This window comes from Hyposmocoma kahamanoa, unplaced genomic scaffold (genome assembly GCF_003589595.1).
Source record: "Hyposmocoma kahamanoa isolate Upper Pololo Valley unplaced genomic scaffold, ASM358959v1 93, whole genome shotgun sequence".
In the NCBI taxonomy this organism is placed as follows: Eukaryota; Metazoa; Arthropoda; class Insecta; order Lepidoptera; family Cosmopterigidae; genus Hyposmocoma; species Hyposmocoma kahamanoa.
This window is the reverse complement of record NW_020654810.1, coordinates 14344569-14372230: the sequence shown is the minus strand read 5'-3', so window position 1 is coordinate 14372230 and position 27662 is coordinate 14344569. Positions and strand designations below refer to the sequence as shown.

Genomic DNA, 27662 nt, shown 5'->3' with positions numbered 1-27662 from the left:
ACCACGGAAGAAAAAAGAGAATGGAAATGGCATCAAGCAACAAAACCGGTGTCGCCACACATTTGAAAACGTAATCTTACATTAGTACTAAGATAACATAATTTTAATTGGTTATAAATTATCAAACGAAAATAGACAATAATAAAAAACTTTTGGTAAAAAAACTGATACTTATTTGGATCTAATAAGGTTTTATTATTACTAGTCACATAAAAGCTAAGAATCCTATGAACACAAACTTTTTGGAACAAAATCAAAAAGTTGACAATCTACAGATAGGGATGTGACATTTAATTGATATCGACATTATGTTTCATAACTAGCGGAATATTGAACTAGGCATTGCTTTACACTTGCTATAATTAGGGTCATCGAGTATGTAACCAGAAATAGAGACGAAATGCCATTTAATTTATTTGAAAACTATTCTGCCATATCATTACTGTGACAACTACGCTTCGATTGGCTAGCGCGAGTTCGAAACAATTGGCGGGTGTCGTCAATGGGTGTCGTCAACTGTTTCACTTCAAATCGACCAGTTAACTTGAGCTTTGCTATAATGGACGAAAATTGCAAAATTACATGTTTAATATTTAATTACCGATGAAATGTGATTCCGTTTGTTTTGTAATTGATGTTTTGCTATTTTTCCTACACCACCGAATAGAACAGCAAGGCATTGTTAGAGATATTATCTTTATTACAATAAATACAGAATATTTTTTGGAATATACGGAGTCGTACATACAGGTCAGTAGTTGGCCTGTCTATATATCAGTGCAAACGAGAGTTGATATTTATAAGAGCTGTATCGCTAATGTGTTACCAGTAATATATGGCCCTTATTTCGTCTCTATTTCTGGTTATATATTCGATGTTTAGAGTTAACCAGGGAGTATATGGAAACGGCATTTAAAGCAATTTCTTCGAGAACTAGCCTAGCTGACTTTTACACGCACACATTTGTTACCAAATTCGCATAAGGTTTTACTACACTCAAATATTAATTGATATAACCTACGCAGGCGTGTGCGTGCCTAGACGTAGCTACATGCTACAATCACAGTATTAATGATTTATTATACTGTCACCGTAATTTCATTAACCTACTAGATTTCAAGTCAATCCGATCACTGGAAGGGTTGAAATGTTAAAACACAGTCATCATCAAAATCTTTATTCTCCCTGAAATATAATATATATGGGCAACAATTACCTCTTTCTGAACTGACTGAACATGACTAGACCTTTAGCGTCGACGAGCTTGTCAAGAAAATATATATATTTATTTCCGAAGGCGAAGAAGCGAATCGTTTGTTTCCTGAAAACTTGACGAAAAATAATGCTTCAGAAATGTTTTCACATTTAGATGTTGTCTATAATTTGTGAATGCGAGTTTCATGTCATATGTTACCTGATTAACCAAATGATTTATTTCTTAATGAAGTTTTTAGTTAATAACGCACATAATAATAACGCACATAATAATAACGCACACACTCAACATAGCCCCGCACTAGGGAAACCCCGTGTCGCGGGTGCCATGGACACACATAGACAACTACAAATTACACCCAAACTCACGAGAGAAATAAATGTAGGCCATACAAATATTTCTCCCGGCCCGGGAATCGAACCCGGGGGCAGTCCAGTATGGTAACCGTTCGGCCACAGAGGCAGTTAAAAGTAAAAGTGGTTGTTACTCATATGTACATAATTTAAAGTGATATCATGAAATGCCTATAGCAAATGGTGCTACATATAGTAGGTACCCAGCTTTTACTGCCTGTTGCTTCAGCCCATTTCTCCTTTAAAAAGGATCCGGCGGGAAACTAAAAAAATCAATACAAAAACTGTAAATGTAAATCATGCCTGTGATAAAACTAAGAACTCAAGCGGACAAAGGTGACGTATAATTAGCAAGTAGGGAGATAGGAATCATGTAGATAAGGGAAAGAAAATCTCCAATCTCATAAAGTCTTCATTTGATACTCCACGAACTTACGTGCATTGTAAAATTATCGACATTGTACCTCTTCTATCTATATTTCCTTTTTTCCATTAATACATCGTTTTTAGTTAAATTGAAAATTTAAAAAAAACTATTGCGAGTGTTGGGACCAAGCATATAAGTAATCAAAATTGTTAGCTTTTAAATACCTGTAAACAATTTATGTTTACACATTGGTACCGCTAAAATAAAAAAAAAGTTGAAGTAAACCAAAACCGAGTTTCTAAATACAGAGTTTCTACATATCGATAATTTGATTACAACATGCGGACCCAGTACTAAGTGTAATACGACACTAGTGCAAGCAATTCATTGAGCGTCATTGGAATTGTTCTTTTGACGGCGGCGATGGCTAGCAACCAATGTATATTGTTATTACCGAATTGCAGGAAAATTGTTTTGTTTCGAAATTTACTATACTGTACTGTATTGTTCAAAATGTTAGAAAATACAGACTTTTAGTATTTACCGATGGAAGGAAATCACTCCCGGAGTATTTTTTAAACTTTGGCTTCTTACGCGACATAATATAATGGCATATTTCTATTTTTTCCACAAAATAATCATGTATCACATTTGAACCACGACTGACGCGCTGTTGACACGATGCCCGTCTGGTGATAAGCTAGGTAACGCGGACCCCGCCCACTAACCAGTCATTACTAGTATTTATGTGGTCTGTGATAAGTACCTAGGGATCTAGGTTTTTTTAATATTCCTTTACCATATTAAAATGAAATTTCTTTTTGTATATTTTTTAAAATATGAAATTGACTGATCAATACCATTGGTGTTAAAAAAATAAAATTAAAAGTACCAGATTTTCAGTAATTGGCAAATATGTGCTTGATCCCTTGACACTTTTAAAGTGTGTATAATAGAATCATATTTTTCCAGTATGTCTCCATATACGCCGCCTACTTGTACGACTCGGTGATGTTATACGCCAAATCTCTGGATATCGTCATCCGTGAGGAAGTGACAGACAAGAATGAATCTCTTACTTATGAAAAATTAATGAAAATCGTTACAAACGGGACACGAATCGTTGAGACCATGACTAAGAAAAATTCACCATACAAAAGTAAGTTACAATTTTAATCACTTTATAAGGGTGTGGATAATTCTAGGGCCCTTTTTTATGATACCAACTGACTTGACGAACAAAACGTGTGCGTGGTGGTAAGCGCCACGGCTGTCTATAGAACTTTAAATCGCAAAGATCTGAGGAGCACTGCGCCTGTCACTCTGAAACATAAATTGACAAGTCCCATGTGCCTGTAAATTCACCAGCACCCTTACACTTCGAAACCGGAACGTAGTAATGCTCACATTACTGCTTGACAGCAAGAATGGGTAAGGTGGCAGCACTTCCCTGGACGAACTTTTTCACGAGGAACGCCACTCCTTCTACTCCTTATCCATCAAGCGCAGAATATAGAAGATGAGTTTAACAATATATAGAATATCTATTTTGACATAAACTTTAAAAGCCTTTTAAATGGAATGAATATATAATATCATATAATAAGAATATCTATTCCCTCAGCTTCGATATCGGCTTACACGATTTACATTTACATGGGAATCAATTCTAGAAGTTGTGTATAGTCAGTCTCTTTGGAAGATGGAGTAAAATGACAGTTCATTATACAAAAATGTTGTCCACTAGCAAGCAGGTAGTGATTGCAGTCGATAATATAATATCGAATGGACGTTACGCTTATGAAATAAATAATACGAACCTGTTTCATTTGATACACCATCGGCCTATTATACGTCCAACTATCGGGTACAGGTTACGTTGAATTGTTAATTTTTGAATTCGTACATACATACACTAAATTTAGCAGTGTGTGTATAAAAAATACAAATAGGAGACATATTTTAAAATTTTTCATTAGAATTTAATACACATAGTCAAATCCGCTTATGGTTATTGAAATGTGTATGACTAAAAATTGATTTCAATACTAATAGATCAACTGTCAAAATGAAAATAAAGAATACAATAACGCAGTTAGTAATCATTACATGACTATAAGAAATGAAAGTATTTTTTCGGATTTAAATGGCGTATATTTATTTTTTCAAACAAACCAACGTTTCGGGCCCTTTACTTTACTTTGTAAAAATAAATATACGCGATTTAAATCCGGAAAAATAGTATCATTTCCTATGTGTAACAATCGCGAAAACCTAAGAACTCGATATTACATGACTATTTAAAATTTTACTAAACTGGCAACTCTGACAATCTCATTTTACTCCATTTAAAAAACGAGACAGACTATAAGTTCTGTAGCACCATAACCTTTTACTTCTTAAATGTACTGCTGATACAAAGTTACTTATTCTGTGCCAGCTGGGATTAAAAAAAAATTTAAGTATAAAAAGAGGTTTTTTAAATTTTCTAATACACTCGTTAGAGTTTAGAACTACTTATATACTTTAGTTTCGCTACGCGATGTACAGTACCTTTATGAACTTACGAAGTTATAAGATTATTTGTTGTGCCTTAGGTGTGACCGGAATGTCAGTTCGTTTGGACGACCGCGCGGACTCGGAGGGTAACTTCTCTGTGCTCGCGTTCAAGCCTATGAACTTCAGTGAAGATGATATAAACTGTTCGTACAGCATGATCCCTATTGGACATTTTCAGCAGAGCAATAGGGTTTATCCTGTGAGTATTGGTATTTTTTTTGTATTTCAATTTTATAATACATACACAGAAGAGTGGATTTAAAATAAATTCTGAGTTGTAAGTGGTTTAATATTAGCTGATATGGTTGGTATAATAGTTGTAAAGGGCTTAATATTAGCTGATATGGTTGGTATAATAGTTTTAAGGGGCTTAATATTAGCTGATGTGGTTTGTATAATATGTCATATAATCTGTGCATTGCCATTTTACTCCGAATTTGATAACCGGGTAGCAGCTGAACTTTTCGGATTATTCTTTAATAATGTTATACTATATATATATAATACTATATATATATGTTACCAAGTGACGGGACGAACAAGTCGTGTGCCTGGTGACAAGCGACATGCCTGTCCATGATAACTGCAATGTCACTGCGAGCTTTAAATCATAAAGATCTGAGAGGCTCTGCCACTGAACCGGTCATCTTGAGACATAAATTGACAAGTGTGATGTGCCTGTAATTACACCAGCATCCTTGTCATGTACGCCAATAACTTTATTGCCTTAGCTTTTGATACAGTATGTTTGTATATCAATGTTTTTTACAGGAATACAAAACGAATCCACGTATGCCAATCGACTGGCCCGACGGCGTAAAACCAGAAGACGAACCATCTTGTGGTTTCCTCAACGAAAAATGTCCTAAAGATGATTCTCAAATTACTTCATTAGTTGTAGCGGGGACTCTAGCAGTTACATTATTCTGTGCATTAGTGGTTACAGTGAGCATTTATAGGAAGTGGAAGATTGAACAAGAGATTGAAGGGTTATTGTGGAAGATCGACCCTACTGAGATCGCTGGGTATATGGGCAGCGGGCTCGTGTGGTCGCCTAGTAAGGTAACGTCTATAGAAGTCTCGAAGAAGTTTTTTTCTATGATACATAATTTGAATAGTATAATTCATTGCCATCAGCAAAACCAGCTTTGAAAATCTTAAGGCGATTCTGACGTTTATGAACTGGGTGCTAACTGGTGTATCTCATTCATGGATTATGTGTGCATGTTATTAGTTTTTAAAGTTTTATTATTTGTTCCAGTTAAGTTTAGCAAGTGGCATATCGTGTGACAGCAAGTGCTGCACGCAAATATTCACAACTACAGCTCAGTACAAGGGGAACGTCGTTAGGATAAAAGAACTGAAATTCTCCAAGAAGAAGGTAAGCTGTCCCCAAGTGACTGACTGATTGTTGATGATTTTCATTGATTTTTTGCTTAAATAAACCTAATATTATATTTTGTAGCAACTTGTTAACGTAATGGAAAGGCAATAAAATAATAGTATTGAGTAAGTGTGAAAAAACCGTATGCTAATGTACAACCTTTGTGTTGTGTGTATGTATATATGGTATATTTAGATCTATTTATATGTATTATAGTTATCTGTATACAAGTGGTTGATTTTATACACGATGTAACAGAAAGGTGCAGCGGAAATCTAAGAATTATATGTGGCACATGAAACCAATTACCTACTCTCGTAACTCAACATTGTGGAATTGAGAAAACACAATTTGAAAATTGAAAAATAAAAATACTGAATGGATCTTATTGGGAATTATGTGATTATTTTTATTTGTAAATAATATCTATAAACGAGAATATATATTTATTAGTTTTCTTCAGGAATTACGTGAACTCTCAATTCTAAAATTTTGAGTTACGACAGCAATTTGTTTCGTGTGCGATGTATTTACGTTCAGAATGCTCGAAATGTATATTTCATAAAAATCGACTTTAAATAATGAATTTAATATACACGAAAAGTACTAACCGCAAAAAGCCACTGAAAATGCACTTTTTTATATATTAACTCCATACGTTTAGATAACATTTAAGTACTAACTAAACATGCTAACACAATGTGTTTGTTGTTTACAAAATTTTGAGTTACGACAGCAATTTGTTTCGTGTGCGATGTATTTACGTTCAGAATGGTCAAAATGTATATTTCATAAAAATCCACTTTAAATAATGAATGTAACATACACGAAACATACTAACCGCAAAAAGCCATTGAAAATGCACTGTTTTATATATTAACTCCATACGTTTAGATAACATTTAAGTACTAACTAAACATGCTAACACAATGTGTTTGTTGTTTACGAAATATACTTAAACTAGCTATTATCGAGCTCTACAACGTTTGATGATATTTCTTTCAGGACATATCACGCGAAGTAATGAAGGAGATGCGTTTGCTTCGCGAGCTGCGGCACGACAACTTGAATTCTTTCGTGGGTGCCGTAGTCGAACCGCTGCGGGTGCTCCTTATCACGGATTATTGCGCTAAGGGCAGCTTATATGTAAGTAAACATACTATAATACATATACAACCATCATTTTAAACTGATTTTAATTGAAGCTGGAATTTAAGTATGTGATAACTCCATATATTATTTTGTTTTAATGTAGTATACGGTATAAATAACTTGAAAAAAGGAGGAAGTGTTCATCAATTCGACTGTATTTTTTTGCGTGCGTATGATACACGATTGCTTCAACATTTTTTTTAACTGCCTCTGTGGCCGAACGGTTACCATGGCGGACTGCCACACAGAGGTCCCATAACATCTATTTCTCTCGTGAGTTTGGGTGTAATTTGTGATTGTCTATGTGGGCATCCACAACACAGGGTTTCCCTAGTGCGGGGCTATGTAGGGTGTGTGCGTTATTATTATTATTTTTGAACCAATTTCAATTATTCTTTTTTTGTTGGAAAGGGGGTACCTCAGTAGAGGTCCCATACGAATTTGAAGAAAATATTCCCACCTCCAAGGGTGGCAAATTAGGGGATGAATCCGATGTATTGAATTTTGCCCACTTTCTGTTTACTGATTTCAATAAAACTTAGCAAAAAGATGTTACGAACACGGCCAAAGCGGATAAGCATACTTTTGAGGTCGTTTTTTTTTATTTAAAAGTTATATACGGTATTTATTGAAATTAGATCACTTTTTCTATACAACGCATGTCAACAATAACAACAACAAGAATTTCGGTTCACCTCATTGACTTACAATTATATGGACGTCGGGTCCGCGCTAAAAAGTGTCCGCACTTGTAAGGCGCTAAAATAGTATACAGAGCGCCAAACTCCGCTTTAGTCTTCATTTGTTCTACTGACAGCGCGATACTGCGATGACAGTATAATTTAAATTTCGAATAGGTTGACTTGGGACATTTTTTTCGTGGTTTTTGTATTAGACCCGTCGTCCATTTATTTGTAAGTCAATGTTTCACAGTTTGTTGACTCGTTGATCCTCTTCAGGCAAGTGCAAGTCCCGAAACTTGGCCAATAGATGTAATTCCACAGACTTCCATCGGGTTTTTTATTAAAAAAAAAATATTTTGTTTGCATCGTAGAGCAGGCATATACTTTCTGACTTATTTTAAAATTGCATTATTTGCGTTTGTTTTTGTCTTCTACTATGAAGTAATTGAATACTGGGTCTGATGTTTCAGGATATAATCGAAAATGAAGATATTAAACTGGATAATATGTTTATATCTTCGCTAATTCATGATCTCATAAAGGTAAACATTAACATGGATAAGAACACAATTTTGTATTAAAAAGATTACAAAGTGAACTTTCAAATAATTCTTTTTTTTGCAGGGTATGATATTTATTCATACTTCGCCATTGATTTTTCATGGTAATCTCAAATCTTCGAATTGTGTAGTGACGTCCAGGTGGATGCTTCAGGTAAGTTCTTTTAATAAATAAATAAAAAGACATTTATTTATCCACAAAACACATAAACAAACATAAGCGAACAATTAAAACAAAGGAACTGTAATTTGGACAAAAAGGATTAAGACTCAGCATTGCTGATTTTCAGGCTTCACCTTAAAGCTGTTCGCTTGTTGCATCAGACCGGCGAGCGGAGTGTATAACACGAAGCAATTAATATGTCTGTGTTGCACTATAGTAAAATGTATAAATATAAAAAAAAATGTAATTAAAAACAGAAAACATTCTAAAATGTTATTCATTTAGTGTTGCTAGTGGATTTAACCACTGACCAATTGCTACTCGATTTCTGCACAGACAGGAGCCGTTGTTGACACTTTTTTTTAAAGATTTTTTGTTATTTATAGTTGCATAATTATGTAAAACGCTAATTAAACTTTACTGATTTGAGTCGGTAAGAAAAGAACGCTTTCATTTTAGTTTAGAGCTGTCAAATTAGTCGACATCCATATATATATTTTTGTAATAATATGAAATTACGGGACGAACAAGACGCGCGCCTGATGGTAAGCTACATGCCCGTCCATAACAGTTGCAGTGCCACTCAGAGCTTTAAATCACAAAGATCTGAGGGGCGCTGCTACTGCGCCGGTCACCCTGAGACAAGTTGACAAGTCCTATGTGCGTGTAATTTCGCCAGCGCCCTTACCCTTCGAAACCGGAACACAGTAATGCTGACATTACTGCATGGCGGCAGAAATAGGTAAGGTGGCAGTACTACCCTGGACGAACTCTTTCACAAGGAACTCGACTGAAAAAAAAATGTTTAGTAGCAGTTGAGCTTTAATAATTTTGTGATAGGTTTGGATGACAGACGCTTGTATCATGATTGAAAATGATGCTTACCTTGGCAATAATCGGCGAGTATCTTACGCCCATTGGCTAATCCTTCACCACGATGGCATGCGTTATAGTGTATGCTATCGATACGATGAGAAGATGAATGAAAAAAAGTTTTTTTGCTGTAAATTAAAATAAATCGATCTATTCCTAGCTGAAATCCAAGGAAATGCACTGAATTTATACTGCTTTTTATTTAATCTGCGTTAGGTCGAGTCGATGCCATTACATTTTATTAAATGTGTAAAGTAGTTACATGCGGTAAAACTGTTATACTTATTTCTTTTAGGTTGGCGATTTTGGTCTTCACGAACTAAGGTATTCTGCAGAAAACGATTTTATTGGAGAACATCAATATTACAGGGGTAAGTTGTTATTCCAAAATCATTTTCAAATACGTTCAGTGTACGTGTTGTACTTATCCGCAGGTTAAGCTATACAGGGGTAACTTTTAAATAGCAACTTTGAATGCTAAATGCGCAAATGACGTAAAGTACAATTTTCAGTATAAAATTTTGATAGATTGTACTTTTATAAGATTTAGAGCAGTGTAAAAAAATCGAATTTTTCGACTCTTAATGTGATCACGATACCCATTTGCGCCCGCCGTGCCCAATCGAGGACACTACTTTGAGTACCCGTAATTTTTTTATATTACTATTAATACTCATTACAAAAGTGTATATGTAAAGTAAAATAGGGGATCTTAATTTTATTATTTAAAAAAATTGTTTAGAATTAAATAAAAGTGGTTTGACTGTTCCTTTTGTGGGGTTAACTTACGCACACGTGAAACGCTAAAGTTAGTTGTTTTTCCTGTATGTTATTACCAACAATTTATTTCTTTTTTTACATATATTATTGAAATGTATTCGTATACTATAAAATAAAAATTATATAACTGAGTTAAATAGTGTTTTGACAACTTCAGACGGTGGTAAATAACGGTGTCCCCAATTGGGGCCATTGGGCGCTTATGGGGTAGTTTATTAGTTTTTCATCTATAAGTAATTTTCAACGAAATAATGACACAACAGGTATTTGGCAGCCACAATTATTACTATGGGCTTCAGAAAGCTATTGAAACTGTAATGGATGAGAGAGACCATGATGTGGAGATAGATTTAGGGGGCATTTCCCCTGGAACTGAGGGCGCTCACCAATGTAGAAGTACTATTCTTATGTAACAAGATCTAATAATCTACGGCAAACTGGTTATCGAACAACTGAAACTGTCTGCAAAGGAAAAACTAAGAAATATCTACTTGACCAGATTTGTAATACACATGTAGAGTAAAACCGTGCCAATTTTGACTATCGATTTTCCCAATCAACCAAATTCTGTTTTTTCCATGGCTTGACAATAGTATTTGCACGATGAGCTCTGATTATGATAATGTCCTTTCTCTGGTGAAAGTAAAAAGATAAAGCACTGTGAATAAACAGAAAGCTGACGTGGGTATCCTGCGTGATTTCAAACGTACCAGCAGGATAAATCAAGCTGACCAATCTTTTTGTATCGCACTGCCATTCGAGGCAAAAACTGGTGGTGTGTTTTGTTCCACTACAAGCTGCACCTAGCACTAGCTAATACATGGCGTTTACACCTCCTGACCAATAATACGAAGCTAGATCAGCTACATCAGTTAAACGGTTACATCACGTCACTATTGGAGAAACAAATACTCAAAGTTTACATCCAGCAGCTTCTTTGGTGCTAAATCTACAGAACATTGGTGTTGATCACTACGCTCAGAAGTTGGCTTAACAGTTACGATGTGCAAAAATAGCTGTTGAGCCACAAATAAGTGCGTTGGCAATATAAAAAATGCGTCAAGTCTTTGTGCACCGACAAATATTGTTACAAATTTTTTGACACCGCTTGAGCCCATTGTCCCCATTTGAGGACGGCATTTTTTTTCATACAAAATAAAATAAAATCTTTTTTTTCTTCATAATTTTCTCATAACTAGGCTATTTTGTAAAGGTTCTTAAAAAAATTTTACTATTTTTAACGCTAATTTGTATTTGGGCGTTAATGGGTTAACATTGGAACAAAATCGATACATATTTTCGTTTATCGTTACATTTGATTCAAAGTGTATTCCATAGCATTTAAGTTTATTTCAAAAGAGCAATCACTAGAGTTTCTTGCTCGTTCTTCTCCGGGAGGTCAGCGTAGTGAACGAGCAGTAGCTTGAATGTGACGTTTTCAAGTGTAAATTTATTTTACCTATGGAATAAATAATCTTTGACTTTGACTTTAACTTTAATCACAACCTTAAGTTTATAACTGAAACTTCAAAGTTTGGCATACATTTTAAGGGTTGCTGTGGAAGTCACCCGAGTTACTAAGGGAGTTAGAAGACCCGAACGGTACTGTAGGAGGCACACAGAAAGGCGACGTATACGCTTTTGGCATAATTTTGTATGAAATCATCGCAAGGAAAGGACCTTTTGGTCCTACTGCTTTGGAACCTAAAGGTAATGGCTTTTACCATGTTCAATTTTCATTAGTTATGTAATTTTTCATATGAAAATAGTCTAATATATGTAAATAGTAGTAGGATATAGTTTATACACTCGATAATTAGCTTTGACGCTATTTTACTAAGAAAATGCAATCCTAGACGTGGGTCTAAAAACTTCACTACCAGACATGGGTCTGGAAACTTCCGAGAGAGGTGTGGTCCTCTCTCGGAAGTTTCCAGGATTTGTATAAACACTAAACTTCTTTCAATTTACGTAGGTATCTCTTTCTATACATAGAATAATTCGATCTACCAGGACTCGAACCTGTATCTGTTTTGCCAATCTACGGTAAACGAATTTCTCTATGCATTTGTTACAGATCTTTTTATTTTTTATTTTAACGGCTTTTTTGTTGTGGCGTCACCTTTGAGAAATTTATAAAAGTTTTTCTTCAAGTCACCTCTTTCTTTTTGAATCTTGAAGTCTATTTGGTAAACGAGAAAAATCTTTTCTGTCTGTAATTCGTCAAAAATGAAAATATTAACAAAATTATACTGTTGTTATGTTACAGACATCGTAGACCGAGTGAAAAGACCGAAACTAGACAGCGAGGAGATATTCAGGCCAAACACGAGCATAATAGAAACTGAAACGGAGGACTACGTGATTACACTTATGAGAGAGTGTTGGTCTGAAGACCCCAATCTCAGGCCCGACTTCACTACCATACGCACTCGTCTCAAGAAAATGAAGGGCAAGTGAGTATCTTGATTAAAATAGACCAAGTGTTTATTTTATGTGGTCAAGCAGCGAAGATACGTAAAAAAATTCAGTTAAATTAATGCGACGTGGAGCGATCGTCGCATTAATACTGTACATAAATTAATTTACAAGGTCACTATTTTTGTTCAGAAATAAAGTATACATTGATGCTCTATATTCCGTAGCTTTGCTAGACTCTGTATTCCGTATCTCGAGGGTTTTAAAAGTCTTCAGTCGTTAACAAACTGTCAGTAATAAAGTGCCATAATTCGAAAATTAAATTTTTGAGGAGCTGGCAGAATAAATAATGTTAAAAAATTAAAGTAATATTTTTCATATTAAATAGAATCTAGTCATATTTGCCACCTGCCAAAAAATCGCACGCAATTCGTAATTAGTTTTAAATCTATTTTGTCAGTTCCACAAAAAATACTTTTCGTGTTATACTACTTTATTATTGAGTGTGCAGATCGAAATTTCACACAAAATTATTACCTTGATTATATTTAAGTTTGTTAAAAAATAAAAATAAAACAATATTTATATTATATTTGTACTTAACCTTTGATGTATAAATTGGTAGAGTTCATTTTTGATAATTTAAATTTTGTAGTTAATGCGTGTACGCACACGTGAACTTCTTACTACTTGAAGTGGAATTTTTACGCCACTTAATTTTGAATATCGATTTGACACTCATACCAATGGTGTGTGTTTAATAAACCAAGCCTAATTCGAACAATGTTATAAATACGTTGTTCCAGGTCACGCAATGTAATGGACCAAATGATGGATATGCTAGAGAAGTACGCAAACAATTTGGAAGAACTAGTCAGTGAACGGACGAGGTTACTCAATGAAGAGAAACAGAAGACAGAAGATCTGCTTCATAGAATGCTGCCAAAGTAAGTATAATATACGTAATTTTATGAAACGTGCAAAAGGGCTGTGGGACAACCTTACTCAATATATCAGTTGAGGTAGTCCTTTAGATTTCTATAGTTGATATATGTTTTCAAAGGTCATGCAAAATGGATACATTTTGTGTAAAGATATTTTATTCGTTTAGAACCGTTACATCAAGTTCAGTCGTAATAACTGCATTATTTTTATTACTTTTGTCTATAAATGTCGAGTAATTCATCTAATAATAATATTATCCCATAAATGTGCTTGTTTTCGTACTTATGTATGTTATAGCTGTTATTGTAATGTAGCGTGTTCCATTGTAATAGTACGTTAATGTTTTTGTAATAATTTTTACGTGTCCAGTGGTTTGAATCAATTCAACGTTTTGTTTAAAAATCCATGTTTTTAAAGATATCATTTTGTTATTCTTTTAACGCTATACTCATTAGCACGTACTCGAGATCTTATGAAATAAATAAGTTACGAAATTATTAACGCATTCCGACCCGTATCATTGCTGGTTTAGACACGGAATGTAATGCTGTCTTGTGATACCGCTACTAGTGCTACGTTACGGAGGTACCCGGACCCGGCGTTAAATAATTACTCGATATCGTATTTGGAACCACACGAAGACGCAAATACAACAAGCTGACGACCCGGTGCCGGCGCTTTAACATGTGCACCCTGGTTTACATTTAGTCCATACCAATACAATCATTCTATTATCATTTATCTGTACTTAATCTATAAGTGTGTTAAAAAATGTAGGAGATCTATAAGACTTTTGCAGCTGTAGCTTTCCATTGCTTGTTTTCCTCTTTAAGTGTGCTACGAGTTTTATTACCCAGTACCCATTCCATTTGAACCATCTTACCATCAAGTTATTCAAAAAAAGAATCTCAGACATACATATTTATTTCTTTAAGAAAACTGTATTATTAATAAAAAAACCGAACCTTTTCAGCCTTAGCGTTATATTATTTGACGGGAGAAGATGTATATTGCATTATCAGTATTTATTCTCATATAATATTTATTCTAATGTAATAATTACAATAATATTATTAAAATCCGATAGTATAATTTTCCTATATAAATACACACCGTTTAGGGATCGAATAGGTTAAAGACATGGACTTGATGTAAAGCAGTGGTATCTAATTTCAAAAAGGAAAGGAGAAAATGAAAATGTATTCACTTTGTTGTACTTGTGTTCTTTTCCAGATGTGGAGGTTGAACATTATAGAAATGTCGTGAAATGTCTTGAGGTAATTAACTCACTACTGGTAATTGTAGATAATACGATTTTTGCTGCATTAGGTGCCGGACACACTGCACACGCCCTAAACTGTAGCGAGTGTGTCTTACCACTTTATTAACAGTTGTAGATCGCTTGCTTGGGGTTTTGTGGTGGTTTTGAGTAGACGGTGATGGCGTTTCCCTAGATAAGTATTACCAGCTTTCTCTCGCAACTTGGTAGATAGGCGGTAATATTAGTTTTACTTGTACATATCGAGTTCTATACGTACCTATACAACATGAATTGGCATGCTATTTGACTAGACACGACATTTTTATACAATTTTATTATGTTTTTGATATAAGCACTCAATTATATAGTATGAAGTTATCCTAAATTTTAAGTATATTGCAACGAAGGATTTACGTAAGTTTGATTTATATTTTTTGACGTAGATAGCTGCTAACTTTTATATCTAAGCTTTTTACGAAGTGATTTTAAAATTGGTAATGGTTTAACATATGTATTCCACCAACACTCTATCTTGTTCACTGATTGCAACCACATCACAACGAAAACTGTTTTTTTATATTAAGCACGATTTTATTATTCTATCGTTTACCCCTTTGTTCACAGTCACAAGTTCTTTTATTCGTTTTTAAATGTCAAATATAATTAAAATTCAAAAGGCAATGTAGATTAAAGAAATCTTAAAGTTGACTTAAGTTTAAAAATGGTAATTCCGTTTAAAGAAAAAGAAAAAAAAAGATATTTTGAATCTGGCATTGAAATGCTGAACAAATGTCGTTTGTTTCAGGTCAGTAGCACGCAAGCTAACGCGAGGTGAAGGCGTAGAACCGGAGTCATTCGATTCAGTCACAATTTACTTCAGCGACATCGTCGGTTTTACTTCGATGTCGGCTGAAAGTACACCGCTCCAAGTGGTGAATTTCCTCAACGACCTATATACAGTGTTCGATAGAATTATCAGAGGCTATGACGTGTACAAAGTTGAAACTATTGGCGACGCGTATATGGTGGTATGTAGTTTAAAGTATTTTATTTAATTGGCCGTAGATCTATTATCGCTTTTTTCACACATCGAACCATAACCTCAAGTGATCCATCTGAATACAGACGGTGTATGTACATATACAGGACGTCTCACGGCTATCGGATATGGAGACAAAGTTAATATAGATAAGATTTTGCTTCATGGAAACATAATTTTATTTTAAAAAGTAATTCATACTGCCTTAAAACATTTAAAACTCCTTGCCTCATATGGGAATCAAACTGATCCTTTCGACCGGCATTATAAAAAATACAGCCTGTTTTTTTTTTCATATTTGGTCGGTTCATCTTTTTAAAAGTCTTCGAATTAAGACGTATTACTTACATTTCAAAATAAAGTATAGTTTCCATGAAACAAAATATCTTATCTACAATATTTAAAGTACTTTACCTCCATGTCCAATAGATGTGGGATGCCCTGTACACTATGGAAGAACTTTGTAACATTGTATGTAAAGTAACGTGAGTATATAGCAGTAGAGCTCCTCGTGAAAGACTTCGTCCAGGGAAGTACTGCCACCTTACCTACTTCTGCCGCCAAGCAGTAATGTCAGCATTACTGTGTTCTGGTTTTGAAGGGTGAAATTACAGGCACCTAAGTGCCTTGTCAACTTGTCTTGTTGACTTGTCAACTTATGTCTCAGGGTGACGGGCGCAGTGGCAGTGCCCCTCAGATCTTTGCGATTTAAAACTCTGTGTGGTACTGCAACCGTTATGGACAGGCGTGTAGCTTACCATCAGGTGCACGACTTATTCACCCCGTCACTTGATATAAACGAAAAACGTGAAATTAAAGTGACGGTCAACATTGTTTTGCTAAATTATGTTCATATTCGCATATAAATTCCTTACATTTTGAAACGCTTCTGTGGCCGAACGGTTATCATGCTGGACTGCCACGCATACGTCTCGGGTTCGATTCTCGGGCTGGAAGAAGTATTTGTATGGCCTACATATATTTCTCTCGCGAGCTTGGGTGTAATTTGCGGTTATCTATGTGTGTGTCCATGGCGCCCGCGATACAGGATTTCCCTAGTGTGGGGCTATGAGTGTGCTCCAGAGGAATGGACCAGAACCAAAATAGAAAAGTTCATTTCCCGAATTGGTCCTACCGTTAATCGCACCCGGGACCTCATCTAGCGTCCACAGTGCGAAACGTTGGGCCACCAAGGTCGTCGTTTGTTTGTATGCATATGTGTAGTATTGAACAGCTCTTGTCTATTACCTTTCCTTATATTTCAATTTATTGTTTTATAGGTATCAGGTCTACCTATTAGGAATAACGATCGGCATGTCGGCGAGATTGCCTCGATGGCGCTTGAGCTCCTCAGCGCGGCAAAGAGTCACAAAATATCACACAGACCAAACGAAACTCTCAAACTAAGAATAGGCGTTCATACAGGTAAGTACAAAAAAATTGTTTACTTGTTAATGACTAAAAACCACCTAAGATTTAAGAAGTAATTATGCTGAATGTTGCAGTGTTCATTCATTTATACTAACTTCAATGTAAAAAAGAAGATATTAATATGCACTCAAATTCTTGAGTTGCATAATATCATCGTACCGTCAAAAGCACATCAAGCTGCACACTTTTGTTAACGAAAAGAGATCCGTCAATTGTAACTTGATAAATGCTGCCATCCGTACATTTATTAAAATTATTTACCAGTCGTATCGAAATGCGTGGAATTAATGGTTTGATTAACTTTTAAGATTTGCGATGTTAGCTACAAAGTTATAAATAAATCTAAATATTACAGGTGCGGTAGTAGCAGGTGTAGTAGGTCTTACAATGCCACGCTATTGTCTATTTGGGGACACGGTGAATACTGCTTCACGTATGGAGTCAAACGGCGAGCCTCTGCGCATACATATCTCGCCGAGTTGCAAGCAGGCGCTTGACAAGATCGGCGGCTACGTCACTGAACCACGTGGCACAATTCCTATTAAGGGCAAAGGGCAGGTGAGTCACTGAGTACATAAACTTTTTGGATGTTTGCAAGTACATTGTTGCTACTTGGATGTCAAGTTTCAAATAGTAGTAAACAATTACAAGGCGCTCTAAACTTGTTTAATAGCGAAGATAAAAATATTTTTTCGAACTGCCTCTGTGGCCGTACGGCTACCACACTGGACTACCATGCAGAGGTCCTGGGTTCGATTTCCGGGCCGGGAGAAATATTTGTTTTATGTTGTTTATGGCCTACATTTATTTCTCTTGTGAGTTTGGGTATAATTTGTGCTTGTCTATGTGTGTATTCATGGCACCCGCACTTGGGTTTCCCTAGTGCGGGACTATGAGTATTCTGCCCTCCTTATCATAAGTAACTTAATCGACATTTTTTGCGAAATTGAGCCAATCACACTCACATATAGCCTAATAAAAGCACTTGCACAACTTACCCAGTATGGGGATAACACTAACACTAAATTCAATAGATTAGATAATAGCCTTTAAAATTTTTACACTTTGTAGAAATAATAGGTGTTCAAGACCCAGTAAAGGCGACACGAAACCGACAATGAATGGCAAAATTTCTAAGTGAGTGACATAGTCTGTCGGTTAGCAAAGTTCGGTCGCGCCTGTCGAGGGAGCCAGGCCACACGGCCGGCGGCGGCCTCTTCCGCGCCTCTCACCCCAACACACAATTCGCGAAATATGTACCATCTGTTAACACACCAAAATAACCATTCAACTTAGTTACGTTCCCTCGATTAAGATTTAGTTTTATGTTGTAAATATGAGTATATTATTTAGATATAAGCATTTTATACATAGTTAATATTAGACTAAGATTAGATTTAGTTATATCGTTAAAATAGAACGTTACAAGTGCAGTACTGCCACCTTACCTATTTCTGCCGCCAAGCAGTAATGTCAGCATTACTGTGTTCTGGTTTTGAAGGGTAAGGGTGCTGGTGAAAATACAGGCACATGGACATGTCAACTTATGTTCAGGGTGACGGGCGCAGTGGCAGTGCCCCTCAGATCTTTGCGATTTCAAGCTCGTGAGTGGCACTGCAACTGTTATGGACAGGCGTGTGGCTACTATCGGCGCACGACTTGTTTGTCCCGTCACTTGATATTATATTTAAAAAAAGCAGGCTTATACACAAATACTTTGTTCGGAAGTTATTTTTTTTACATTTCATTACAGTTGCAAACATATTGGCTAGTCGGAGCGACAGAGAAGGCGATTCAAAAGAGGGCTGTGGAGGGCGAAGAAAGGCCGCTCTTCTGCCGTCCGCGCAGGAGTCCACGGTTGACTGACTCGAGACACCCCTCCGTATCAGGCATGTTAATACATAACGTAAAAAAGCCTTTTATTGTTTCATGTACAACATTTCATTTTAGAAAAGTCGTAACTTCATTAAGTAATTTAGTTTGTTTGCGTTTAACGCTTAAACCGCTGAACTAATTTTGATGAATTTAGGTATAGAGATAGATAGGACCTAGAAGGATATAGGCTACTTTTAGTTACAAAAATAAGCCTTAAAGGGGGTGAAACAGGGGATGCAGTTTGTATGCAGAACATATAAAATATAGTAACTAGACTACTCGAAGTACTTGTTCTACTCGGATGAAGTTGCGGGCACCAGCAAGTTACTGATATATTTTAAATAAATTGTGTAGTATATTATTAATTTCTCTGGACGTGTAATACTTTGTATTTTTCAAACAGTTAATGGTAATACAAACAAAGGAATTAAATAAAACAAATATATATTATTATTCTACTCGAGAATGAGTACTTTTTTCTGCCCGCCATTTGTGCCACCAGAGCCCGGACCGTGAAGTTAGTGTAATTGTCTAGTGTGGATAGTTTAATCGTCATTTTAAACATCGTGTGTAGGGTGGTGTGCATTTGTTTTAAATATACCGGATATATCTCGGAGAGTGTGCGATAGAATTACACGATTTAATTTCGCCTTCCCCTTTCCATCATCGGGGGACTAGACGTAGGTAGTTACACGTAGGAACCCAAGTTCCACTCCTATGTTGTGGATATTCCAAAGATTCGCACGAAACGTTACGCTTCCACATTTGTACGACGAACGGCTATGGAGTGGAATTCCCTGCCTGCAGACGTGTACCCTGAACGTTATAACTTGGACCTTTTCAAGGCGAAAGTGAATAGACATTATTTAGGTGTATGCACACCAAAATAATGTTCCATCATCGACCTCATCGTCACTTTCCATCAGGTGAGTTGGAGGTCAAATGCGCACTTACAATTGTATAAAAAAAAATCATAAAGTTCCTATCTGCGTGTGTTATATATGTTTGTCTGATACGCATACGTTATCGATGGCAGCAGTCTTGTATCATGCATTACTCTTTTATTTTTACTGGCATTCCACTTTTCAGGACTTCTTTCAAACTTCAAAACTTTGTACAAGCATTTGTAATTTTTTATATATATAAAATAGGTAACTTTACAACTGTTACTTCTAATCTGTTCCGCGCTAAGAATACTTTTTTGGACTCCGTTTTTTTAATTAATTGGACGAGGTTGTGCAAGAAGTAGGTGCAACATTTATTATTATTATTATTATTATTATTGAAGATAGAGTAGTTTTTTTTACTTTCGTAACCTTTCTACAAGTAGGAGTTCTCAATGGACTTCACTCCTCGCGTTTTTGGCTTTCTTGCATCCAGAGGCGCCCTGCTACCATCAAATATATGATAAATAAAATGAAAATATTTACGAGATCGTAATTATCTAAAGTCAACGAGTGGTTAGATTATTGTTACCAATAATAGTTTACAAAGAAAGATGGCGATATCCCTTGTATTTTGTGACCCAGAGTTTTTGACGACGTGCATTAAAGATACCTATCAATACTTGTGATTCATTATCAAAGCATGAAAAAGCTAATAATTGAGTACAGCCTGTAGAAGCTGGGATTATAAAGTTGATATAGGTTGTGTCTATAACATGTCCTGTATTTCGCTTCAGATGTTTGTTCGTAGTAGCAGAAAACAACCAGTTTTCAGTTTGTTCCCAAAAATAATAACTTGATGAATATTCTCAAATCTGTGTGCTTTATGTTTAACTTGTTTCATCACTGTTTAATTGATTATTTGTACTTTAACTGTGTACTATAAAATAACAAATACTTTAGGTAGATGAACATTCACTCATGCTTGAAATGAAACGTACGTACAAGAACGTTACCTAATCTATGGTCGAACTGAATCAATTGCGTTGTGTTCCTTGAAAATACGTTGTTTAACAAATTATTTAATCCCGACTTCTAAAACTGTACCACAACATATTGGTAACTAGGTATAAACTTTTACGTTTAATTTTAAATTTTAGTTAAAATTAAACTAGCAACGTCCATGAACGCCTCTTTGTTGATCTTATAATTATTGGGTCAGCTTTCGCCACCCTCCTTTATGCTATGATTAGCATATTCCATCGAATTCCTATAGATTGTTATTTTGCATAAAAATTTGATGAGGTGGGTATTGTTATAGAATCTAATCCCGGATGGGCGCTGATTGCCAGTAGTTTGGCACGGCAGCGGTTGGCGAGCAGCGGCACGCGCGGTTCGCGTAGCTCCCTGCCTGCGCCCATATCACCGCCCGCGCAGCGCCGCTCCCGAACCGAACACGGACCCAGGACGAGGTACTCCACAAAACATTGTAAATGTTGAGAAACTGTAGGTCCACAAAACATTGTAAATGTTGAGAAATTACTTTTATAGCCTGGTATTGCAGAACTTGTATTGACTTTTGACAAGCGTTACCTTGCGGAAGCCCATGTTAAATAAATAATTTGCTATTCCGCGAACCGCGGAGTTAAATCATGCACAATAGCTACGCTTGTGTTGAATATTTTATTCATGCAGTTAATTTTATTACCTTCCCTCTGCATAAAATCAATAAAATAAATAAATTAATCGCAACTACAGTCACAGACGCTACCACCAACTTTCGCCCCTCTACGTGGCATCCTCAGTTGATTATTCGACACTCGGCCAAAGAATTCTTCGTAGCAAATTAATCTCCTTCCATTTTTATAAATGTTGTGTCACATGGTCAATGCAAATGCTGATTGTTGTTTTCAGGAACGCATTGAGTTCTATAGCATCGTCGACGGCATGCGAAGGCGACGATGAGTCGCTGAACTCCCGCGCAGGAGCACTGCGGTGCGCGCATTCACTGGACCTGCTGGCGTGCGGCGCAAGCACCGGCGCTAGCCGCCGCGAGGCGCACTTGCGGCGGCAACAAACCACCCAGTCGCTTGACGCTACTGCCGCCATCTCCACCGTCTCCACCGTCTCTGCCCCCGTCTTCAACGGACCCATCATCGGCATCGTCCCCGAGGACCTGCCCAAAACCGAAGAGGACAGCCCGCTCCTCCGCAAGTGCAGCCTCTACAACAAGTTCGACCGCAACAAAAGAAAGGTGCACGACTCCAATTACATAGAGTTCTACAAGAAGTGGCGGTCGCTGGAGAACGTGGCGGACGTGAAGAGCGATATGCGTAAGATCCCGCGACTGGCCATCCGCTCCTGGTTGCTGGGCTTCTTCCACGGCGGCACGCGCAGCAGCAGCTCTTCGCTGCGTCGCGCTCCTCCCCTCCTTGACCGCGAGTCCGCCGTCTGACCAACTCCCCTATCCCCTACATTATCCTACTCCTAAAACTGAATGTATATTAGCAACTTAGATATATGTATATGAAATGCTGTTGTAAATATTAATATGTGTAAGTAAAACGATGTTACCGTGAATTGTGAAATAAGAGTTTAATGTTATTAAATAATTTCTATTGAATAAGGTCTCTTAATAATACTGACATAGATCACATTATCGCTAAGGGTATCGCTTCACGCTTGACAACATAACTGGAGAGTACAATATGCAATAGACTACAAGAAAACCATGTCTTAAGCCCTCTAAAGGAAACTGTTTGCACTTTACAATTACAAATTCGTTCAAGACATTATAATTTCTTAGTCTAAAAGGTGTGTATACTAAATCCCCAAATATATTATCGTATCCAGGTGTTAACAAATTACAAAACGAACGAGACTAATTGAGCTCTGAAGTAGTCGTGTTGCGATTGTAAACGTCTGGAATTCAACTATTGACTAGTATTAAGTACATTATGCGTCCGCCAGTAACGGCATGCCCGCTTCCCTGTCATTATACGTGCACCCGTTGATGACTAATTTGATATCGCAAGGTGTAGCGTCTATGGGGTTTTTGTCTAGGTCTTGGGGAATTTTCTTTTCTTGGGTTAACAGAGGAGTGCAGGAGGTAGCGGCTGGTGGAGCAGGTGCACTTTCTGCGTGCTCGATTATGGGGCAAGATATGCTTGTGTATTCGTGCCGGAGACAAGGCGCTTGCAAAAGATCGCCACGTTGTACTGGAGCTAAACGGCCTTCGCCTATGACCTGTAATGTTAAGATTTATTAGTCATCATCATCATCAACCCATTTTATACGTCCCACTGCTGGGCACGAGTCTCTTTTCAGGCGAGTGTGGCCCAATGCGGGTTGGTGACTTCACACGTTTTACCAGGTTTGTGAACGTTCTTCGACTTGCAGTTTTTTTTTCTAATATCAAGCGACGGAACGAACAAGTCGTGCGCCTGATAGTAAGCTCCACGCCTGTCTATTGCTCCTCGCCTGTATATATATCTAACAGTTGCTGGGCCACTCAGAGCTTTAAATCGCAAAAAGTCTGAGGAGCACTGTCACTGCGCCCGGCATCCTGAGACAAAGTTCCATGTGCCTGTAATTTCACCAGCACCCTTCGAAACCGGAACACAGTAATGCCGACATTACTGCTTAGCGGCAGAAATAGGTAAGGTAAGGTAAGGCAGTACTTTCCTCGACGAAATCTTTCACAAGGATCTCTACTGCTACAAAAGTGCATCTTGATTAAAAGTGCTTTGGTACGATGAAAAGGGTAAATTTTTTGTTAAATGTTCGGATATATTAGAACACAACGTTCAGATTATTTTTACGGTGGTGTACTTAGTAGCAAAGAGGCAATGGAATAATTGTGTTATAACTAGTACTTATGCATACTATCTACCTAGTACCTACTCGGCGGGGCAAGCAGAGTAACATACAATCATTGGTTGTTTTGTGTCAAGCCTAATTTTTACTCATGTTTTTCTCGTTTTATTCTTCATGTTTTGACCTTTTTATTTTATGTATTTTTGCCTTCGTCAAATAAATGATTTTCTATTCTATTCTATTCTATTCTATTCTATACGTATTTAGAAGTAGAAATATAAATTGCCACCCATTTCGAAAAAACTTCACTTACCTCCATAAGATATTCGTCACTCCGATGATGCAACACACCATCTGTATGAGATTCCAAGTGGCTTCCAGATGCAAACCTTAATTTCTTAGGAGATTCTAAACTGCAACATCTGTAAAAAACGAGATGTATTTACAATAATTAATTATTATTTTCTCCTATTCTTACCTGATTTAAGTTTTGTGTCTTATGATTATTACGTTTTATCCAATCCTACTTCGATATAATCGATATAATATTTTTCTTCTTTTTTTTAGTATTTTATTATTATTTATTTATTAATTCACTCTTATTTGTGTATCTGCAATATGTGAATTAAATACGTGTTCTGATGCGCTCTCAATTAATTTCATTTTACAGTTTTTCCTGTAATCCGACGGCTGCCTGGAAGAGATTGTTATTTAGCAATAGGGCCGCCTGTTGTACCTGTAATTTTGTATTATTTTTTTTGTATTGTTATGTATTTGTCCCAGTGTGCAATAAAGAATATTAGTATTGTATTGTGAAAAGGGTGCTTTTCGGTTACTTGCCTAAATAAATATGTGGGCACCTATCTCAAGTTGCACGAACGGCGTGCTATTTTAAAAGTATTGAAACCCACAAGATTAGTTACAATATTTATAAATATCAACAAGTACCTACCTGTGTAACCCGCCCAGTTGATTTTTCCAGTTTCGACTTTTCAAGGAACTCCGTTGCCCTCGTTTCTCCAATGGTGGTGGTTGCGAATTATCTTCTCTTTGCGCTCGCCGTTTGGCTCGTGCAGCGGCGGCTTTTGGTTCTTCCCCTCTCAGCCAATAAGTTACCTGATTGTAGCAAGCAAGATGTTATAGCCAATTTGACGGCCTCCGTGGTCGAGTGGCTTGCACACCGGTTTTCATGGTGTCGCCATCTCTTTGGTCCCGGGTTCGATCCCCGGCCGGGTCAGTGTAGAAATTAACTTTTGTATATTGTCTCGGGTATGGGTGTTTGTGGTACCGTCGTTGTTTTCGATTTCCATAATACAAGTGCTTTAGCTGCTTACTTTGGGATCAGAGCAATGTATGTGATGTTATCTAATATGTTATTGTCTAATAACTATAAAAATCGTAGCTATAAAAATATTTCGTTTATCCATGGATATTTACTTACCTGATCTCTTTTGCCTTTCATAGCGACTACTCCTCTTTCTTCTAAAATGTAGCCTCCTAATTGATCCAATAAAGCTTTACATGCCGCGCTGCAATGGATTTTTAACGCTGCGAATAAATATATATCACTAAATTAATCGAGCTCGAAGAACCAAATACAATAAGGTATTATGTATAAGTAAAACTTACGGGCTCCAGTGGATTCAAATCGACTAGCAGTGTTAACCGTGTCTCCGAATAAACAATATCTGGGCATTTTTAGACCAACAACTCCCGCACATACTGGACCTGTAATAATTGTAACTTTTTGTAAAAAAAAGTTTCCTCGAAAGTGGAATTACATCTATTTGCCAAGTTTTATTGAAATCGGTTACCAGAAAGTGTGCAAAAACCAAATTCTTCCCCTAGTTTGCCACCTTTAGAGGTCTAATATTTCCTTCAAATTTAAATGTTCTCCAACTCTCTCTTTCCAACAAAAAAAGAATCATCAAAATCGGTTCACAAGTCAGCCCCAGTTATCGCGTAACCTACATGCAGAAAAAATACAGTCGAATTGAGGACCTACTTTTTTCAAGTCTGTTAAAACGTTTAGGATATTTCATGTTATGATTCCAAATAAATTTAAAGTTAACCAAAGGTGCCAGGTGATTGCTCGGGATTTAATTGCTGAGTGCGAGTGTCAGCTTAGGCCCGACGTCCATTGGCGAGACGGCATAGCAAGGGATCATTCGTCATTCCTACGTACAAAGTGCACACTGCGCACTGATTGCAATTATGCCGCGGTATCCGGCCGCATCGCGAACGACACTAGCTAACTTATCTTAGCTCACGTAGTTGCTTGCACAGTTAAGCTAAGAAAATACGTAGTAGGATGAAGGGCGGTAGAAGGGCGATATATTTTACATAGCTAGCGAGATCGTTGAGCTAGTTGGCTCGGTTAGCTTAGTTCGGTGTGAACCGAAGTATGAAAAGATGCCCCGCCTCGTTCGCGATATGACCTGTGCATTAGGCATGCCGAAGCATATCGTTGCGACATTGTGCTCGCGCCTAATCTCTCTTCAGATCATTCGTAACGTAGCAAGTTGATTTATTAGCAGTTGTATATTTAAAAGCTTTATCTTGCTGAAGAAGAAGACGAGAACGCTAAGAAAGTGAAGATTTTGAATAACCTTCTAAAGCCGGCTGAAGCATCCCGAGAGTTGCTGAGGCATTCCGGAGGCTGTCGGCTTGGTATCCCTAAGCTTACCGCAGCTGTATTTTTGTAGCTACGACCATTATAATTGAAATTTAAATTACAATGTAAATAACATTGAAGTTTCGGAACCTAAAAATAGCGTGTCGTGATTTTTCGAAATACTTGTCTATCGTGAGATTATTCGCGCGGGTGTACTATTTCACACATCGTTGGCATGCTCCGTGATTTAATGTTATAAAGCAAGAAGTCGTAACCCACCTAAGCAAAATTGTTTTGATTTAAATTAGGTTAAAATTTTTATAACAAAAAAGGTGTTCTTTAATGCAAGTTTCATACTTACCGGAATGTAAACCGACTCGTAAAAGCAGTTTGTGTTCAGGACGGTGCCGCACTCGGAATACCCTCGTTGCGGCTAACAGTGCTAGCGCCATTGATGCTACTTCGCCTGCATGCTCTACTCCGTTACGTATTGGTAAACCTGAAACCTGGAAAAGAAAAGTTCGGAATACCTTAAGGTGCGTACAAATCTGGCGAATGCGCTTGTTTGCGAATGAATCGCGAGCTACTCGTACGTATTATGAGATGTCATTACAGAGGCGCACTTAGGGCGTGTCACCAAAGGATAAGAAGCGGGAAAAACTGTTTTTGATCAAATGGTTTAGGTAGCTATGTACTATTAAATAACGGTATTCCAAAAAAAGTCCGGTACACTTAAATATAAAGAGTGTGCTAATGTGTTACATGATAGTATGTACTTTATCCGATCACATAAAATTCTGATAAGAGGCTAAAATTAAAATCTAAAATGAATTATTTAAGAATATAAATCAGTACAGAGTACGAAAAAACCTAACTCAAAAGTTCGTGGAATTACATCTATTTGCCAAGTTTTACTGAAATCAGTTATCGGAAAGTGCGCGAAACCGGGTTCATCGCCTAATTTGCCACCTTTTGACGTGGAATATTTTCTTCAAATTTAAATGGGACCAATGCTGAGTTACCTTTTTTCCAACAGAAAAAGTATCATCAAAATCGGTTCACAAATGAGTTATCGCGTAACATACATACAAAAAAAAAATACAGTGGAATGAGAATTTCCTCCTTTTTTGAAGTCGTTTAAAAATATCTACCTTTGTACACAATTTCATATAATAAAACAAAAAAATGAATAAAATGTATATTTCAGTAACACAATTAACTTTACATTAACAGTACCTCCTATTAAGCTTATCAAGCCTCTACAAAAATTTCTACAAAATAAACAATTC

At 36.7% G+C, this 27662-nt stretch overlaps 2 protein-coding genes across 2 annotated transcripts in view; one reads left to right on the top strand and one right to left on the bottom strand.

Moving 5' to 3' along the window:
- LOC113237541 (receptor-type guanylate cyclase Gyc76C-like) overlaps window positions 1-22425 on the top strand; it is a 43825-nt gene extending 21400 nt beyond the window's left edge. The window contains exons 8-24 of the mRNA XM_026474082.1: window positions 2909-3095; window positions 4534-4694; window positions 5267-5557; window positions 5757-5876; window positions 6885-7025; window positions 8185-8256; window positions 8339-8428; window positions 9606-9681; window positions 11642-11800; window positions 12360-12546; window positions 13315-13455; window positions 15520-15742; window positions 17034-17178; window positions 17540-17742; window positions 18938-19073; window positions 21265-21415; window positions 21858-22425. Coding sequence (XP_026329867.1) covers window positions 2909-3095; window positions 4534-4694; window positions 5267-5557; window positions 5757-5876; window positions 6885-7025; window positions 8185-8256; window positions 8339-8428; window positions 9606-9681; window positions 11642-11800; window positions 12360-12546; window positions 13315-13455; window positions 15520-15742; window positions 17034-17178; window positions 17540-17742; window positions 18938-19073; window positions 21265-21415; window positions 21858-22398 — 3024 coding nt within the window. The 3' untranslated portion in view covers window positions 22399-22425. The remainder of the gene's footprint in view (window positions 1-2908; window positions 3096-4533; window positions 4695-5266; window positions 5558-5756; window positions 5877-6884; window positions 7026-8184; window positions 8257-8338; window positions 8429-9605; window positions 9682-11641; window positions 11801-12359; window positions 12547-13314; window positions 13456-15519; window positions 15743-17033; window positions 17179-17539; window positions 17743-18937; window positions 19074-21264; window positions 21416-21857) is intronic.
- Window positions 22426-22558: 133 nt separating this feature from the next.
- LOC113237542 (guanylate cyclase 32E) overlaps window positions 22559-27662 on the bottom strand; it is a 62389-nt gene continuing 57285 nt past the window's right edge. The window contains exons 13-17 of the mRNA XM_026474085.1: window positions 25389-25487; window positions 25201-25307; window positions 24712-24875; window positions 24073-24181; window positions 22559-23189 (exon numbers count right to left, since the gene is read on the bottom strand). Of these exons, the coding sequence (XP_026329870.1) occupies window positions 22899-23189; window positions 24073-24181; window positions 24712-24875; window positions 25201-25307; window positions 25389-25487 (770 nt within the window). The 3' untranslated portion in view covers window positions 22559-22898. The remainder of the gene's footprint in view (window positions 23190-24072; window positions 24182-24711; window positions 24876-25200; window positions 25308-25388; window positions 25488-27662) is intronic.